Source organism: Sesamum indicum, linkage group LG7, assembly GCF_000512975.1.
Source record: "Sesamum indicum cultivar Zhongzhi No. 13 linkage group LG7, S_indicum_v1.0, whole genome shotgun sequence".
Lineage (NCBI taxonomy): Eukaryota > Viridiplantae > Streptophyta > Magnoliopsida > Lamiales > Pedaliaceae > Sesamum > Sesamum indicum.
The window spans coordinates 7924445-7944197 of NC_026151.1; the positions used below are offsets into that span (position 1 = coordinate 7924445).

Consider the following 19753-nt stretch of genomic DNA (forward strand, 5'->3'; position numbering starts at 1 on the left):
TTCTCGTAAATAAGACCTTCCAGCTAATTAAATTGGATTAAATGAGCCAAAGAATTTGAAAACTGATATATGTAAGTGGTCATATATACTCACATTTTAAAAAACCAATTAAGAGGAGAAATATAAACTGATCTACCCTACAAGACAGAATTTATTTTTCCTAATTTTTATTCAACGTATCCAATTATGATGGCGCTTCCTGAAGTACTAAAATTAGTGAGAAAAATCATTTTCAAATTTAGCCTTTGTCAAAATCTTCTTCATCTTATGTTTTACAATGATATTATATATTTCGGCATAAACTTTGTAAGTATCTTGATTTGTGTTGAAGAATGCAAAAAATCACAAGGATTTCTGAGAATTGGATTCAAATGTTATCAATCTAATATATGTCATACTGTCTCATAATGGCATAAAATTGTATGGCTAATCATGTTTTGTTCTCTCATAATATGCAAATGAATATAAGTCTATTCTAGCTATCGGATGGTTATTTTTCAAAGATTTTCAACATAAGCTTTTCATTATGTACTTGTTCACTTTCTAGATTTTGATACTCTTATAATGTTACTATTTATGAAACAATAATATTGATAACATTTGGGTTGACCAATCCTTCTCAAATTATGTTGTATAGCAATGATTGAAGATAATCACATTTATATATACTCTATAAAAGAACTTCACATAGAGAAAGAAAAAAATAAAAACAAAAACTAGAATATTCAACAGAAACATAAAGATATATCATGACAAAAGTCTTTCTGTTGTTCCTCTTCATACTAGTGAACATCCAAACATTTGTGTGGAGTGATTGTTTATTCACATGGAAATACGACCTTTATGTAGTTAATTATCTCCCCTCAAATTCTGCACCATTAAAGTTGCACTGTGCGTCAAAAAACGATGATCTTGGATATCATACGCTTGCAAATGGTGAAGATTTTCACTGGAGTTTCTGCGAAAACTTTTTCCCGAATACTTTATTCTTCTGTCACCTTTGGTGGGGTTCGAAACAAAAAAGTTTTGTTGTTTTTAAATCAAAATGGGGGGCCCAACATCTACATTTATATTATTGGGTAGCAAAGAGTGATGGTATTTATCTTTCCAATATTAATTCCACCGAGTCATTGGTCAAAAAGTACGATTGGGAAGTTTAAGTAGCATGTAGTCATACATGACTCAAGAACTCATTTAATAAATTGAATCATATATGTAACAAATTTAAATTAAGTGTATCTCTGAAGTGATTAATTTCACATTGTTTCACTTTATTATTTTTGTTTGTATGTGTAATAAATAGAATGAAAGTGGATTTACAAGAACCCATGAAGGAAAAGATGTGGTATTGTTTCAATATATATTGACAGAGAAAAAGAATCTCAATATCATCATCATCAGCTGTCATTTGTTCATGGGTTCAATTGCAAATAATTTAATATAAGTGTCATAATGGCCTCTGTTATTACTGTAAGAAAATGGATCAACAGCTATAAAAAAATTTGATACTAAAATCGGTGTTCAGCTAATTAGTAAGTAAATTTTTTTGTTGTTGTAATCTATGCAATCTGTAAAATTCACCAAAAAAAATGAATGGATGCCCCGCAGGCTGCGAGCCCTTTGAGTCTAAGAATTGCCGCCAAACGTACCAAGTATATCTTGAAATTTTATTTTAAATACTTGGTGAAAAAAAAAATTCAATGATTGTACTTGAATCTTATTAATTCACAATTGATATGGAATAGAGTATCGCGGAATGCGAGTTGATTCGACACATCAATAAAATGTCATTAAGATATAGCATGCTAAATATATATATATATATATCGACGTCCATAAATATTTTATTACAAGGATAGATCACCCGGCTTAAAATTTATGTATGTTTAAGTCATACATTAAATCAATCGAAATGCAAAGTAGTTGTTTTCACGAATACATATATCAATATTATCTGTCATGTAAGGCTAAATTTTTTAATTAAAACTTGTAGCATTGATTCATTTTTCTTCATATCTACTTAATTCCGAACACTATATTCATCTATCATCTTTGATGGGGTAAATTGGAAAGATCTTTCGAAGTTTCTGCAACAGCCTAACGTGTTATTGGATTGCAAAAGAGGACTATATTTATTTTAAGGGTGATATGTCCAAGGAGCCTTTGACCAAAAACTATCTCCTGGAAGTTTCTTAGTCAAATATATTTCAAATCTAGCTATTAGTCTTGCTTTGTATTTGTAATTTCGTATAGTACTCGGGCCAGGGGCTCTTTGTAGGTGTATGTTGGCACTGTTTGAGTGCATAGACACTCTGCCTATAATAATGGACGTCGAAAGAGTAAACTTCTTTTAAACTAAAATTTTCTCACTGTTAACTTTGGTATATTTTTCTCGCGTTATATGTTTACAAGTACGGTTTTGGTAGCATTAATAATCATAGATATGAAGCAATTTGTAGTCGTGAAATAGAAAAATAGTTGACTAACTCAACCTGCAAGACAAAATATAATTCATTCACATATATAAAAATATGGAAGTCCCCCTATTAACTCATATTGGATGAGATTATATATAGATTATGATGATGCTTCCTGAAGTACTAAAATTAGTGAGAAAAATCATTTTAAAATTTAGCCTTTGTCAAAATCTTCTCCATCTTATGTTTTACAATGATATTATATATTTCATCATAAAATTTGTAAGTATCTTGATTTATGTTGAAGAATGCAAATAATCACAAGGGTTTTTGAGAAATGGATTCAAATGTTATCGATCTAATGTTTTGGTAGCATTAATAAAATTATATTGCTAATCATGTTTTGTTCTCTCATAATATGCACATGAATATAAGTATATTCTAACTATCGAATGGTTAATTCTCTAAGGTTTTCAACATAAGCTTTTCATTATGTGTTTGTTCACTTTCTAGATTTTGATACTCCTATAATGTTACTATTTAGGATACAATGATATTGGTAATATTTTGGTTAACCAATCCTTCTCAAATTATGTTGTATAGCAAAGATAGAAGACAATCACATGTATATATATTCTATCAAAGAACTTCGCAGAAAGAAAGAAAAAACAAAAACAAAAACTAGAATATTCAACAGAAATATAAAGATATATCATGACAAAAGTCTTCCTATTGTTCCTCTTCATACTAGTCAACATCCAATCATTTGTGTGGAGTGCTTGCTACTTCACGTATAAATTCGACATTCATGTAGTTAATTATCTCCCCCCAAATTCTGCATCATTAAGGTTGCACTGTGCGTCAAAAAATAATGATCTTGGATATCATACCCTTGCAAATGATGAAGATTTTCACTGGGGTTTCTGCGAAAACTATTTCCTTAATACTTTGTTCTTCTGTCATCTTTGGTGGGGTTCGAATCAGAAAAGTTTTGTTGCTTTTAAATCACAATGGAGGGCCCAACGTCAAAATTTACATTATTGGGTAGCAAAGAGTGATGGTATTTATTTTTCTAATGTTAATTATACCGAGTCATTGGTCAAAAAGTACAATTGGGAAGTTTAAGTAGCATGTAGTCATACATGACTCAAGAAACCATTTAATAAATTGAATCATATGTGTAACAAATTTAAATCAAGTGTATCTCTTAAGTGATTAATTTCACATTGTTTCACTTTATTATTTTTGTTTGTATGTGTAATAAATAGAATGAAAAAGTGGATTTACAATAACACAATGTAATAAATAGAATAAAAGTGGATTTACAAGAACCCATGAACGAAAAGATGTGGTATTGTTTCAATATATATTGACACAGAAAAAGAATCTCAATATCATCATCATCAGCTGTCATTTGTTCATGGGTTCAATTGCAAATAATTTAATATATGTGTCATAATGGCCTCAGTTATTACTGTAAGAAAATGGATCAACAGCTATAAAAATTTTGATACCAACATCAGTGTTGACCTAATTAGTAAGTAAATTTTTTGTTGTTGTCATCTATACAATCTGTAACATTCACCAAAAAAAAATGAATGGATGCCCCACAAGCTGGGCGAGCCCTTTAAGTCTAAGAATTGCCTCCAAAACTTACAAAATATATCTTGAAATTTTATTATAAATATCTAGTGAAAAAAAAATATTCAATGATTGTACTTGAATCTTATTAATTCACAATCGATATGGAATAGAGTATCGCGGAATGCGAGTTGATTCGACACATCTACAGAATGTCATTAAGCAATAGCATGCTACATATAAATATATATATATATATATATCGACCTCCATAAATATTTTATGACATGCAAGAATAGATCACACAGGCTTAAAATTTATGTATGTTTAAGTCATACATTAAATCAATCGAAATTATTATCCAAATTTAGGAGTAAGCATAATACCTAATTTGTCTAGTGAATAATATGAATTGCTTAGTATTTGAAAATTTGGGAATCAAAACTGATGAGGTCGGAATATTAGGTACCAAAACAGATGTGTAATAACTAACTTACTAGACCAAAATTAAAATTATCCTGCTTATGATAGTTTCACGTTGTTTATATGGAATAATTTTTTTATTTGGTACCTCAACTTTGGTACTAAATCAATTTTGACATCTCATGTTCTGACCTCATCAACATTGGTTCCTAATATTTGTTAATTTCATCAATTTCGATACCCTCCATTAGTTGACCGTTAAAATTAACGGAGAGAACCAAATTGGAGAGAAAATTAGATGGGATTGCAACAATAAAAGGCTATATTTGGCAGCCATATACATAAATACATAAAAGAGGTTTGTAAGGGTTGCATTAAAGGAAAATCAATCTTTTCATCCCCCTAAACATGCAAAAACACAAAATACGAAAATTAGAATACATGCATAATTCAACACTAACAACTGGAACATGAAAATTTGGATTACTACATTATTCAACAAAACCATCATGTCTGAAAACTGGATTAATACAACATTAATTGTTCAATAAATGAGAAAGTTCATCCCTCCTTTTACGATAAAGCGTTAATTCTTGATGATTGAGTAACCTGGTGAAATAGCAAACAAATAGTGAAATTAGCATAATTTACCAATAAAACTCACATATTTTAACACATGTAGCTTTAGAAATTAGATATACATAAACAAAACAAAAAAAAGAAAACATATGTTTAGGGTACGAAAATTCACAAATTCAGAAATTCAGAAATAAACAAATATATGTCCAGGAAACAAAATTTCACAAACATCACAAACCCTTCTTTCAACTTGAATTTCTTCGTATTTCATACAATATATATATATATGTGTGTATATATATGACTACCATATTGAGGGACCTCATTCATATGAGAGTCTTCTCCTAATCATACTCTTTGATTCAGCTTCACACTTATCCAAAAATAAAGTCCAAAATGGACCGGCCAACAGTCTTGTATCATATTTAAAATGCGGAAAATCAAGTGTTTTTGATCAATTTCTGAATGAAATAGAACAAAAATGTAGAAGAAAATTTGGGGATTAGGATTTGTGGGAACTCAGGTTTATCTATCTCTTTTATTTTTTCTTTACTTGTTTCTCTCTTCTTTTTCTTCCCAAAGGTGGTGAATAAATAGGGAGAAGCCATTGATGATGGTGCAAAAAATCGAGAAAGAGTGAAGAATACGATGAGGGTTAATAAATTCGGCCAAAGGAAAAGAATAAGAATGCAAAGGGTTTTAGTCATAAAAAAAAATGAGAACCGGGTCAGGTAATGGGTGGATCGGGTTAGGCCTTCTAGTTGGTGGGTTGGGATTGCGATCTTAGGCCTACCGAATTTGATCTTGGCCAATTTTCCAACATACACATTTACTAATCAAGCTTTTCTCATTGTTAACTTCAGTACATTTTTCTCGCGCTATATTTCACAATAATATGATTTTGGTACCATAATAATCACAAATAGGAAGCGATTCATAGTCGTGCTTTAGAAAAGTTGTTAACTACACAACCTGCAAAACAAAATATATATAATTCATTCACATATATAGTAATATGAAAGTCCCTCTATTAATCCATATTGGATGAGATTATATATATATATTACTAAAGTACTAAAATTAGTGAGAAAAATCATTTCCAAATTTAGCCTTTGTCAAAATCTTCTCCATCCTATATTTTACAGTTAACTTATTTCATCATAAACTTTGTAAGTTTCTTGATTTATGTTGACGAATGCAAAAAATCACAAGGGTTTCTAAGAATTGGATTCAAATGTAATCGATCTAATATATGTCATATTGTCTCTTAATTGCATCAAATTATATTGCTAATCTTGTTTTGTTTCTCTCATAATATGCACATGAATATAAGTCTATTCTAACTATCGAATGGTTAATTCTCTAAGGTTTTCAACATAAGCTTCTCATTATGTATTTGTTCACTTTCTAGATTTTGATACTCCTATAATGTTTCTATTTATGATACAATGATATTGGTAATATTTTGGTTGACCAATCCTTCTCAATTTATGTTGTATAGCAAAGATTGAAGACAATCACATTTATATATACTCTATAAAAGAACTTCACACAAAGAAAGAAAAAACAAAAACAAAAACTAGAACATTCAACAGAAACATAAAGATATATCATGACAAAAGTCTTCCTATTGTTCCTCTTCATACTAGTCAACATCCCAGCATTTGTGTGGAGTGATTGTTACTTCACGTATAAATTCGAGATTCATGTAGTTAATTATCTCCCCCCAAATTCTGCACCATTAAAGTTGCACTGTGCGTCAAAAAATGATGATTTTGGATATCATACGCTTGCAAATGCTGAAGATTTTCACTGGGGTTTCTGCGAAAACTATTCTCTTACTACTTTGTTCTTCTGTCATCTTTGGTGGGGTTCGAATCAGAAAGCTTTTGTTGTTTTTAAATCAAAATGGGGGGGCCCACGTCAACAATTACATTATTGGGTAGCGAAGAGTGATGGTATTTATTTTTCTAATGTTAATGCCACCCAATCGTTGGACAAAAAGTACAATTGGGAAACTTAAGTAGCATGAAGTCATACATGACTCAAGAAATCATTTAATAAATTGAATCATATATGTAAGAAATTTAAATCAAGTGTATCTCTGAAGTGATTATTTTCACACAGTTTCACTTTATTATTTTTGTTTGTATGTGTAACAAATAGAATGAAAGTGGATTTACAAGAACACAACACTATTTGAAATTCATTGTTGAGATATATGTGTTATATTATGCAATATATTTTAATTATTTTTGTCGAACGATATTCTAAATATAATGTCATCGGTATATAGTTATTCTGATGTAAAGCATAACAATATTGGATTTTGTGAGATAAATAAATATTTATAAATTATTTTAGTATAGATCCAATCAATGGCTGAATGATAAAATTTTCATGCGTTCTTGCGTATCTATTTGTTTTTTCTTTTTCTTTCTTCATTGAAATTTTAATATTGTGGTCTTGGTCTGATTCTAAGCATAAGATAATATATATGTTTTCATGATAAGTAAATTCAAAATATATTTCCTAATCCAATCACATAATTATTTGTTAATAAGTTAAATAATGGTAATATGAATCCACCATAAAATTCTATAAATATCCTAGTAATTAACCTAGTTACCCTACAAAAGAAAAATTCAGTAAATTATAAATGACCATTATTTTCAAATCAATACTATTAACCACGACCAAATAAAATTAATCAAAGTAAAAATTAAAATTTTTACTAAGATTAATGAATATTCTCCATGATTATAGCCACAAAATTTGGCTTGATTTTAGCCATAACTAATGTTTTGGCCACACTTGTAGAAACAATAGCTAAGGACCGTTGCGAAGCTGTGGTTAATCTGTATTTACCATGATTTTTTTTTCTTTTGATTATAGCAATTAACTGTAATGAAAAAATTATATTTTTTCTAGTGTGAAGAGACGAACTATTCACTTAAAATAAATAATACATGAGATGAAAACAATTCTCTAATGCGCTTTCTTTACTTAAATTATAGATATTTAAGTTATTTTATAATCACAAATTTTGATGGTTATTATTTGCTTCTAGTTTTATGCATATCAGACAATGAGAAATTATTCTTAAAGTTACTTATACTGCAATAATTGTTTTATAATATGTATGTACATATGTATAATTAATTTGTCTAGTGAATAGTATTTAAACTTGGTACGAGAAAAAGATGTGGTATTGTTTCAATATATATAGACAAAGAGAAAAAGAATTTCAATATCATCATCATCAGCTGTCATTTGTTATGGGTCCAATTGCAAATAATTTAATATACGCGACATAATGGCCTCTAATATCATTATAAGAAAATGAATCAACAGCTATGAAAAAATTTGATGCTAAAATTAGCGTTGAGCTAATTAGTAAGTAAATTTTTGTTGTTGTAATCTATACAATCTATAAAATTCACCCAAAAAAAATGAATGGATGCCCCGCAGGCTGCAAGCCCTTTGAGTGTGAGAATTGCCTCCAAACTTACCAAATAGATCTTGAAATTTTATTATAAATACCTGGTGAAAAAAAAAATATTCAATAATTGTACTTGAATCTTATTAATTCACAATTGATATGGAACAGAGTATCACAGAATGCGAGTTGATTCGACACATTTATAGAAAGTCATTAAGCAATAGCATGCTACATATATATATATATATATATATATACATCGACGTCCATAAATATTTTATAATAAGGATAGATTACATCGGCTTGAAATTGATGTATGTTTAAATCAATCGAAATGGCAAATTAGTCGTTTTCATATATATAAATATCAATATTATTTGTCAGGTAAGGCTAAATTTTTTTTTTTTTGGTAAATGTAAGTTTCATTAATAAAATAAGATCGTACAGTACAACAGTGCTCAACTGGTGGTTTCTCCCTCGACAGGCCAAGGGATACGCCATAATCTATATAACGCACATGAACTAACAGAACAAGATAAATTAACACTGATAATCCTCTGTCTAATATTTTCCACGATAATGGTGGCTATTATATTCGGTGGTCGCTCCGTATGCTCAAAGCGCCTCAAATTTCGTTCCCTCCAAATGTGGTACATGCAAGCAGCCAGGAGTGCACGATAAACCAAGTTAATCATATGTTTTCCTCTCCGTTTCCTTGCAGCCCACTCAACGTCTCGTGACCACTCTCTATTAGGCTATTCAAACCGAACAATCCGCCGAATCGCTGTCAGGCAACTTCTGGCATAACGGCATCCAAAGAATAAATGAGTATGTGTCTCCATTGCGCCCTCATCACATAATATACAGGCGCCTAGATATGATAGCCATGGTTTATCAGCTGTGGATAGTTTCCCCAAAATCGCAAGCCATAAGATGAAATTATGCCTGGGGATCTTCAGAGAACCCGAGAGTAGTGAAGACCAACCTACTTTGGGTCCCGGTGGGTCCAATAGCCTATAAAGAGATGCAATTGTAGGTCGTCCAGTCTCAAATCGCCAAATAATACGATCTGTCTCGCCATGAATTATTGGCAATGCATGCAAAATCTCCAAGCACTCAATGTCCATAACGAGGGGCCAATGCCATTGCCCCTCTATAATAACACTATTGAGCTTGTCCGTCGTCTGAAGCCCAAGCATACGTGGACCCTGTGGGAATCTCTCAATAAGGGGACCAAGGTGATACCATGGATCATGCCACAGATAAAATGAATTCTCATCACCAATCTGATAGTCTACCATCAATCGAAGCAAGGGGCGTAGACGAAGGAGTTTCCTACAGGTAAGGCTAAATTTATTAATTAAAACTTGTCGCATTAATTCATTTTTCTTCATATCTACTTAACTATTATTACTTAGATATGATATGAACATAATGATTGAGATGCTCAATAAAGAGGTTGGGACCCTTTTGCAAACCTTTAGGACAACAAAGTGCGACTTCAAGAACAACGGGGTAATGGCTTGAACTTATGGACAACAATCTAAAGTCGTTGTTTGAGAATGACTGCAAAACTCACACGCATTTGAGAGGGATCCACACTAAAGCTTTTATTTTGTATTCTGGGAGGGGTTCAAAAATGTTATTATCATTTGTTATAAGCTACTCCCAATGATGTATCATCATTTTCTTGAATAATCTTTTGAAATATTAAATATATATATATATATATATATCTTAGCCTAAAATTGTCTATGTACACGTTTGCTCATACTCGAATCGCATGATCTCAAACTTATTTGAGAAAATATCATTTTTCATCCTATAACTTAAGTTATTTTCACTTTTGGTCCTATTATTTACAGGATTTCTACTTTTGGCCCAGTAATTATTAAAAAAGTAACGCTTTTATCTAATGACACCTTTTCGTCAGATATTTTAATAGAAAATGTCTCGTGCTTAACATGTGAAGGTCTTTACACTTTTGTTCTCATTGGTTACGATTTTTCACTTTTGGTCATTTAACTTTTAAAAAGTAGTACTTTTGATCTCATACACTTAACAACATTCTTTAATATCTAACAAAAAGATGTCATGTGATCATAAGTATTACTTTTAAAAATTATGGGATCAAAATAAATATTTTATAACCAATGATATATATAACAAACCTTAATTATGAAAACGAAAAATATTATTTCCCCAATTTATTTATATTACCTCATTCTAACTTATTAAGATAAGACATTATTGATTGAGTGAGACATTTGAATAGATAGAATACACGCACAAAAAAGAAGGATACCATACTATTTTATTTGCTAAACTCTTAGGCCCTATGATGAATCATGGAAAGAAAACAGCCCATGTGAAGTTAATGTCATGTACTTGGATAAAAAAAGGCCTCCGATAAACTACAAGAGATTTCGTATCTTATATTTTTATCTATACTATTATAAAAAAAATATTTTATCATACTAATATTTAAACAATTAAATTCACCCTTTATTTCATTTGTTTTCTTTATAAAAAAATTGATCAAATTAATAATTTTAATATTTTTAGTACTCTCACAATTATATATATATATATATATATATATATTGTATTAACTATACCACTACCCCTTCAGTCTCTCTCACCTTACTGTTTTTTTTTTTTACTAGAAATGAGCAATTTCTTTTACTCAAAACTATCCGAAGACAGCAAACCACAAACTGGTAGGGGAATGTAAATGAAATTTTTCTATCTTATCAGATGTAATGTGAGAAAGTGGTAAAAATGGGACGAAATTGAAAAAGACCCTAACATATGGATTCAAAAATGTGATTTTTCTGACACTACACTATCAAATGGGACGAAATTGAAAAAGACCCTAACATATGGAACCAAAAATGTGATTTTTCTGACACTATCAAAATTATTTTCGCGTAATGTATATTTTCGGTGAAAATTTGAAAATTGTCATGTGATATTTTATTGTTAATATTATATTTTATTGTCATCAGGAGTACAAACAAGCCGAGCTCGAGCCCATGCCTTATTAATTCTTGATCTTTATTGTAGTGCGCAAAAACCCTTAATTTATATCCTTTCTCCAATAGGTAGCAAAAGAATTTCTTTAGTTACAATTTTCTTGTATCTTTTGTACAAATATGTCAACAAAGGTGTGATCCATTAATGACCTAATAAAATTTGACAAATTAATAAAATAAAATCCATAAGTTAACATATAGCCATATTTGAGAGTCATCCTTTTGCTTTCGGCTTTTATATATTCTCCTTAACCCTTCTTAATTTCCTTCTTTCGTAGTATATAAATATGTGTGTGTATTTTTCCTATATATAATTTGGGTTCTGATGGCTACATATATATATATATGTCTGTGTGTGTTATTAGGACAGAAAGTTGCATGATACTTTGTTGTGGGGACAAAGTAAGAGATAGTTCTTTTTTTCCTTTTCTTGAACGATCGGATAATGTATACTTAATTTGATCAGCTGCTGTCTTTTTGGTTCATAATATAATTTCTGTGTCACGAGGCAATGCATAAAAGCATTGCTTCTTGATCAGACAAAAAAACATATATATATATATATATATATATATATATACACACACATACGTAGATTTATCATTATCTACTCACAACCCTAACATATCCTACTCACATATACCTAATTTTCTTAATTTCACATGCAATTATATTGCATCTGTCGAACTATTAAAGTGATGGTCAACTAGTCTGACTCATTACTTTCAATGAAAATATCATCCTCAGTTCAAGTTCGTTCGCGCCTGCTGCGAGGATCAAAATCGTATATATCAAGACCTACGTACTCCTAGTATATTTATAATTTTCAGACAAGTTTTGGGTCCATTTATTCAATTTAGGATGTTTACGACCCGATCGCGATACAATCGAAAACCTTAGTACAATTATCCCATCATTTTTGTGCATGTAATTCATATGAAATCGTGGAATTGTGCAGAACCAGTCTAATTACATCCGTTTCGAGTTTCTTGCCGACTAAAATGCCAAAAATATATAATTATAAGATTAAAAATGCAATTATCTTGTTCTCTCTCGCGGTAAGAATATGTATTCCAGGATAAAATCTTTTACCATTAAATACCATACTTATGAACAATTTATTCCCTCTACCATTTTTATCATAATATACATACAAAAATCAACTTGAAACTCTTCTGAGTTGGATTTTTCAAATTTGATTCAACTGAGTTTTGGTGTGAATGGGACAAATTAAAGCATAATTGTGCATTTGATGCTGATGACTTCCCAAGTCATCAGATTCTCATTCTGCACTCTCTAAGACTCAAAATTAATGTAAATTTTTATCATTTTTTATGTGCAACTTGCTAAAGATGACTGCAAAAGGAAGAAAACAGGTTGTTGTTTTCTTCATTTTTCATTATGGTCACGAAGAACATTTTTTGCTGTATATATTTATATATATATATATATATATATATATATATTTGTCTTTATTTAATTGTTATTTGTTAATTTTCTATGGATGGAATTAATTGAACTACTTTTTTCATTCTATAGGCCATGATGAGAGATCAAATAGATTAATTTATATTATATAGGGTAAATCACAAAGGGTTTTTTCGAAGTTTGTCATAATTACAAATATTTTTTTGTTAAATTTGAAAAATTATAAATACCCTTTTGAAATTAATGTTCGTTTAACAAATACGCACTAATGAATTTTAATGGGGTATCTGTGATTTTTCAAACAACAAGGGAGTATTTATAATATAATAAATGTTAGGAAAGTCCGTTGTAATCTATCCTATTATATATGACGGGAAAGTAATAAATTTTGAACGTAAATTGAAGAACTCTTCTTATATCTCCAAAGAATTAGAAAAAAAATAATAAGTTTTTTATAATAGTTAAACGACAGAATCCTATATTTAAAAAGAATAGGTTGTCTAATTTGGAGGTAATTTAACAAACTATGAAACATTGATCCTAAAATAACGGTGCGTAAAATATAAGACCCACAAAGCAATTATAGTAAGGATAAATTAACCTTTTGAAATTAAATTAAAATATACAAATACTTTTTTTTTTTTTTTGTAAAATTATAAATATATTCCCAAAAGTTATAATTATAATTATAATTATAACTATACTTTCTATTTAAAGGCAAAATTTACGCAAACACTCTATAAAAAATCATTGCACTAACATCCCTGAAAAAATTAAAAAGAAAATCCCTAAAAATGAAAAATTTTCAGGAAAAATCTAGAACACCAGTCAAAACGAATGAATTTTGTAACGATCAACAACGGCTCACAATATTAGTTGCAAGAGGTCAGTTTCTCCTCAAAAAGACAGTTGCATATATGCATAGGTAAATTATCTCATATATAACTCTTTTTAAATAAAAAGTTATAGATTAAAAGAAGTATGTCATTTAATCATAGCTAATTGTCATGATTAAGAAGAAATAACCAAAGTAAATAATTATTGACACAACCTCGCAACGTCTATTGGCTGTAGTTTTTGCAAGGATGGCCAAAAGTCATGGCGAATATTTTTGTCATGGTGAATAAGATGAATTTTTGCATTAATTTTATTTAACCATAACTGATAATAGTCATTTACTATGATTTTTAGTTCATAGCAATTTTATAGGCAATAATAATTTTTTTCTAGTAACGACTTTTTGAGCACTAAAAGAATTTGGGGTTTTTGTGGATCAAAAGATATTCTCGATATGCATCCATCTCTTATTCTATATTATATTGAAACTAAAAAATAAATAAATATTAACTATAATTTTAATAGCTATGGATTAAATATTATGGTAAATAACTTTTACTGACCACAGTTAAATAAAATTGATATAAAAATATATATTTTCCATCAAGAAAAAGTTATTTGTCATGGCTAAGAGTCATGATAAAAATATTTGCCTTAACTTTTAGCCATGACAAATGTTTTTGCTATCTCGTAAATACCACGGCCAACAACCATTACATGCTCGTAGTCAATGACTATTTATTATTTTTAACTTTGACAATTAACCATAATTAAATTTTGTAATTTTTTTAGTATGATTTAATAATATAATCATATATGGATACACTTCATTACTTGAATAGTATGGGTGCAAATTAATGGGAGTCGGTTGGCAATTCAATGGCACCAAAGTTTCTATAGGCCTTTTTTTAATGAAAACAATTGAATATTATTTTTTTCAATAAATCGATTACAATCATCAATATTTAATAACTATGGACAACAATAATAATTAATATATTATTTATCAAATATCATATAACTAAAAATGAGTTGAAATTAAAAATTTATGAATATGCAAATTATGTGCACTTTTGTACACAAATTAACGAATTTTTATACTTATTGTTATATCTATATTTTAAAATATTATGTTTGTGGGTGTGCGACAACTACTAGTATTATTAAAGTAAAATTACAGATACTATTAAAATAAAATAATATTTCACACATTTTCGACCCAACAATTTTAAAATCATGAAGCCTCGTGAGATTCGTAAATTAGATTAGGCTTCATCAGCTATTTTTTATTATTTATTTATGGTTGTGGAAAGGTAGTGCGAACATAATTAAGTGTCTGCGAAAGGCATTAAATCAAAACGTAAATTTACATCATCATCGATCTTTTTATTTTTATTTTCAAAGCATTTGGATTTCTCCATAATTATATATTAATTTTCCAAAAAAGACAAATACTTATTTGAATGAATAAAATAATAAAATTAAAGTAAGATAATTGAAATCATTAAGACTCAAAAGCAATAAAGATTAGAACTTGAAGACTGGTTGGTTCCTTTCAAAGGCCAATCAAATGATGTCATGATTTCATTATTTTTGTTCTTTTGGATTTTTCCCTTCACTTGTTTTATTGTATAATTTAATTTTTGACATGTTTTAAGGAATTATAATAAAAGATAATATTAATAATAGAATATTAAGTAGTATTGATAATTCAAAGTATAAAGTTGCCATTTCATTAATAATTATATGTATTAGTGACATATATACAATTAAATTTTAATATAGTCACGTGACAATTTTATTATATTTGTTGTCATTATATTTGTGTCACTATTTTTTCTAGTGACAATGTTATGCACAATTTTCATCGCTACTAATAATTTTATTAAATAATAGTCACTGTTAAAACTATAAAATTCATTATTGCGATGAAATAAAAATTCATGTTACTAAATACATATAATTAGTGACCATATTAGAATTGTCACTTAGTCTTTCCTTCTTTTTTTTTCCTTTTGTTGCTAACTTTTCTTTTTTGATAGGAAATTATCGTGTGACGATAATTTTTTATAAAATTTACATCAATAATATAATAAATAAAATATACTTATTATGTGATTGATTCAAATTTGATCGGACATGATCTAAATTAAAAAATTTTGATACATTGAGTAGCTCGACTGTGACTCTAACAGAACCGCAAGGACAGGCTCGTCCTTTAAATAATTAATTTTCTGAAAAAATATAAAATTAATTATTCCGTGCGTGTGTTTGTGTGTTTGTTGAACATTTTCATAGAAGAAGAGAAATTTGGTGTTCACAATGCTCATTGGTTTTGTAGAGCATGTGCAGATGTTGAATTAAACAGACTCATAACACTGAAAGATCTCAATACATTGGATTAATGTAGGAACAAATCTGTCCTTACACACTTTGATTATACAAAAAAAAAAATGGTCCATACCTATTTTTATTAATTTATTGAATTAATTTTTAAATTTAAAACATATTAAATGATGTAATAAATTGTACGTATACTATTAAAAAAAAATACATGGTTGAAATCTACTAAAACTAAAACCAAATCCAATTCAAATTTATTTTATTTGAATAATAAATTGAAAAAGAGTAATTTACAAATCACTCTCCTAAAGTTTTTCATAATTATAAATATTTTTTCATTATTTGGAAAAGGCTAAATTGCATAAAACCCCCTGGTATTTTAAAATTTTAGTAAAAAACCTTCCTCTGATTTAAGAATAGGCAAAACACCCCCTTGTATTTTAAAAGTTCAGCTCAATCACCTCTCTCAGTTAAATATAACTAACGGCATTAACTTTTTGATAAAATAACCGTTATGCCCTTATATATTACATATTATTTTTTTAATGACCATTGGATCCTTATTGATTAGATGAGAGTTGTCAAATCTAATCAATTAATTTTAACCGTTAGATTTTAAATTTATAAAAAAAATTAAGGATTACATTTATCATTCTAAAATATATATTATAAAAAATAATTTGAAAAAAAAAAACCTACACCCAAAGGGTATTTTAATCCAAACATATAAAGGGTTTTTTTATCTAAACATATAAAGGGTATTTTAATCCAAAATGACCTAAAATATTGACCAAAACAGTAGAAACCGACAACGAAGCACACCACCCGCACGTGCATAGCACATTCCATCAATTGTTAACAGAATAGGGATTTTCTGCTGGGTTCTGAAAATATGAGGGGGGGTTTTGTCTATTTTCAAAATATAAGGACATTTTTTTTTAATTTAACAAAATACAGTGCGATAAAATGGAATTTAGCCATTTGAAAAAACTACAAAAGTCCTTCGAGAATTGACGATCGTTTAACAAATATCCCCTACAATGGACTATCACTTGGGTTTTTATGTTTTTATACACATTCTTTTTTCAATTTTCTGTCGAGCACTCCAATTTTAAATTTTTATTTTTTCAATATATATTACAGATACTCCACTTTTACGTACTTTTATTCAAATCTTTAGTTTTTTCTCTAAATGTATCACATTATTCAAAATACAGGTTTTTGCAGCAAACATTCCCTAAATAATATTTCTATATTGCCAACAAGCTATATGTAAATTAGTATTACAGGACTTTGAAACAAAAATCAATGTTATTATTTTTTTTTTTTTCCATTTCTTTCTTGTTTTTGCCTTTTAGCACGTTATACACTTTCTTTAAGACGTGTAAAATTAAGGGTTGTCACAAATTATGTAATTAGATCGTCCTTTATTTAGATTCTGCTAAATAAGTTGTACCTTCGTCACAATTAAATTTCACAATCTACTTAAAATACATAGCTAATTAATTTGCGCAATATATTATCGACTTTTTTATACTTCATACGTATCTTATCTAAAATACTTATTTATGTAATTCGATCTAAAAATACCTCACATTTACATAAGGCCGGTTTTAAATTAGTGACCAGAATTTTTATTTATTTATTTTTCTATGTATCAGTTCCTAGTGAAATTCATACGCAGTACGTATAAGAAAAAAATACGAAAAAAATAAAATATATAATATTCTTAATATTGAACTAAAGAAATCAAGAAAAATATCATGCAAATTATTTCATAAAATAAACAATTGCAAAAGAAATAATATATTCTCTATTTTCGCCCTTTAAAATATGATAAAAATGAGGGTAAACATGTTTAGCTTTTAACATGTGATAACATGCCTAGATGTTTGCCTAAAATCTCAAAATTCCCATATGCTTGTGACTTGGATCTCCATAACTGTAAAGCAGTTGTTTTTTTCTCTACTTTTCTACTTTTTTTGAATCTTAGCCATCCAAGAAAAAGAGAGACGCGCAAGACGCGGAATTTTACGACGTAAATGAGGCTTAATTTAGCTGGTAAAGAAGATGAAACTCTATAGTTATAAAATTATGAATTCAAATCTCACCTATGTGTAGTTATTTGTTTACTTTAGTAATAGTTATTTGTCGATTGTCACTGAAAAAAAAATTATTGTTGCCTGTATTTTGATTATTATGGACTAAAAGCCGTGGTAGATAACCATTATTATCCATAGTCAAATAAAATCGATGCAAAAAACTTACCTTATTGACCATGGCAAAAGTATTCGTCGTGGCTCTCAGTTGCCCTCGCCAAAATCATGGCCAATAAAACGTTGCATGACAGTGGTAAATAACTATTTACTATACTTATTCTTTTTAATCATGACAATTAGTTGCGTTAAATGTTATACTTCGTCTGGTGTGTAATAATAATTACTGGTCACTATAAATATTGCTAAATAGTGATAATGGTATAACTATATAAATTGATATAATTATTAACAATTAAAAAATTATAATGTAATTATAATAATCTACAAAAAATATGAACTATTTATCTTTTGAATAAATTAATTACAATAATCAATATCAAATATTGATGTCTAACAACAACCGACAACTATATCACCTATATATACTAATTAATCATCAATATCGGATAATTATATCTAATCAACAACTACTATTAAAATAGAAGAATGCTTATTATTAAAGTAGGATTACATCCAACACATCAGTGGGGTTCAAACACATGACCTTAAGTCATGAGGCCTCAACTTCGCCAATTGAGCTAGGTCTCGTTGACCAGAAATTATATTTCTATATACTTACATTTAATTTCATTTAAGCCATGATTTAAAAAGTACTTAATTTAAGTTATCGCAACGCCCAATATTAGGAACTAAAGATTAATTATGAATATTTTTTTTAATTTCTTGTTTGCCTAATGATTGGCTCTAAATCTTTTTTGCTACTTGCATTTCCACATTATATCCGGATTTGATTTCTTCAGCAAAATCATTGCTTAACACTACATAACATCACTCATTGATTTATGACTTTATTACATAATTATGTTTCTACCTAATTTTATCATCAATTCTCAGCATAATTCAAGGAACACTGCCAAAAAATTAAAAAATAATTATTCAATATATTTTAGATAATTACAACTTAAAAATCATGACAAGTCAATATTTCATGCCATGCTCAGTTTATCAATATTTGTCGTGGTTTAAGTTGTGGCCGTTTAACATTTGTTAAATCATGGCAGATGTTTTGGCCCCGTCAGTAAAATTAATGACTAATAATAATTGTGCAACCATAGTACACTAAAAGATTCAACACTTAAATATGGCTAACTGTCATTGTTAAAAATAAATAGTTGTAGTAAATTGTTAAACCCACGACTATGCAACAATTCTTGGTTGGATTTTTGCGAGTGTTTTAAAAACCATGGCAAAAATAATTTTCATAATAGATAATTTAAACTTTTGCATCGATTTTTAATTAGCAGTAATTAATAATAATTATTTACCACAATTTTAATCCATAAACAATAAAACTATAGTTACTAATATATTTTCTTGTAATAATAATTAATATTCACTGTGATTTTTTACTTTTATTTATAATAATTAATTAGATCATATTTCTCGGAA

The 19753-nt window shown here is 28.5% G+C and overlaps 2 protein-coding genes across 2 annotated transcripts; one reads left to right on the forward strand and one right to left on the reverse strand.

Moving 5' to 3' along the window:
* On the forward strand, window positions 750-1160 carry LOC105166650. Its single transcript, XM_011086090.1, has one exon. It carries the CDS (start codon window positions 750-752, stop codon window positions 1158-1160), a length of 411 nt encoding a protein of 136 aa, XP_011084392.1.
* On the reverse strand, window positions 9198-9743 carry LOC105166651. The gene has a single exon (XM_011086091.1). It carries the CDS (start codon window positions 9741-9743, stop codon window positions 9198-9200), a length of 546 nt encoding a protein of 181 aa, XP_011084393.1.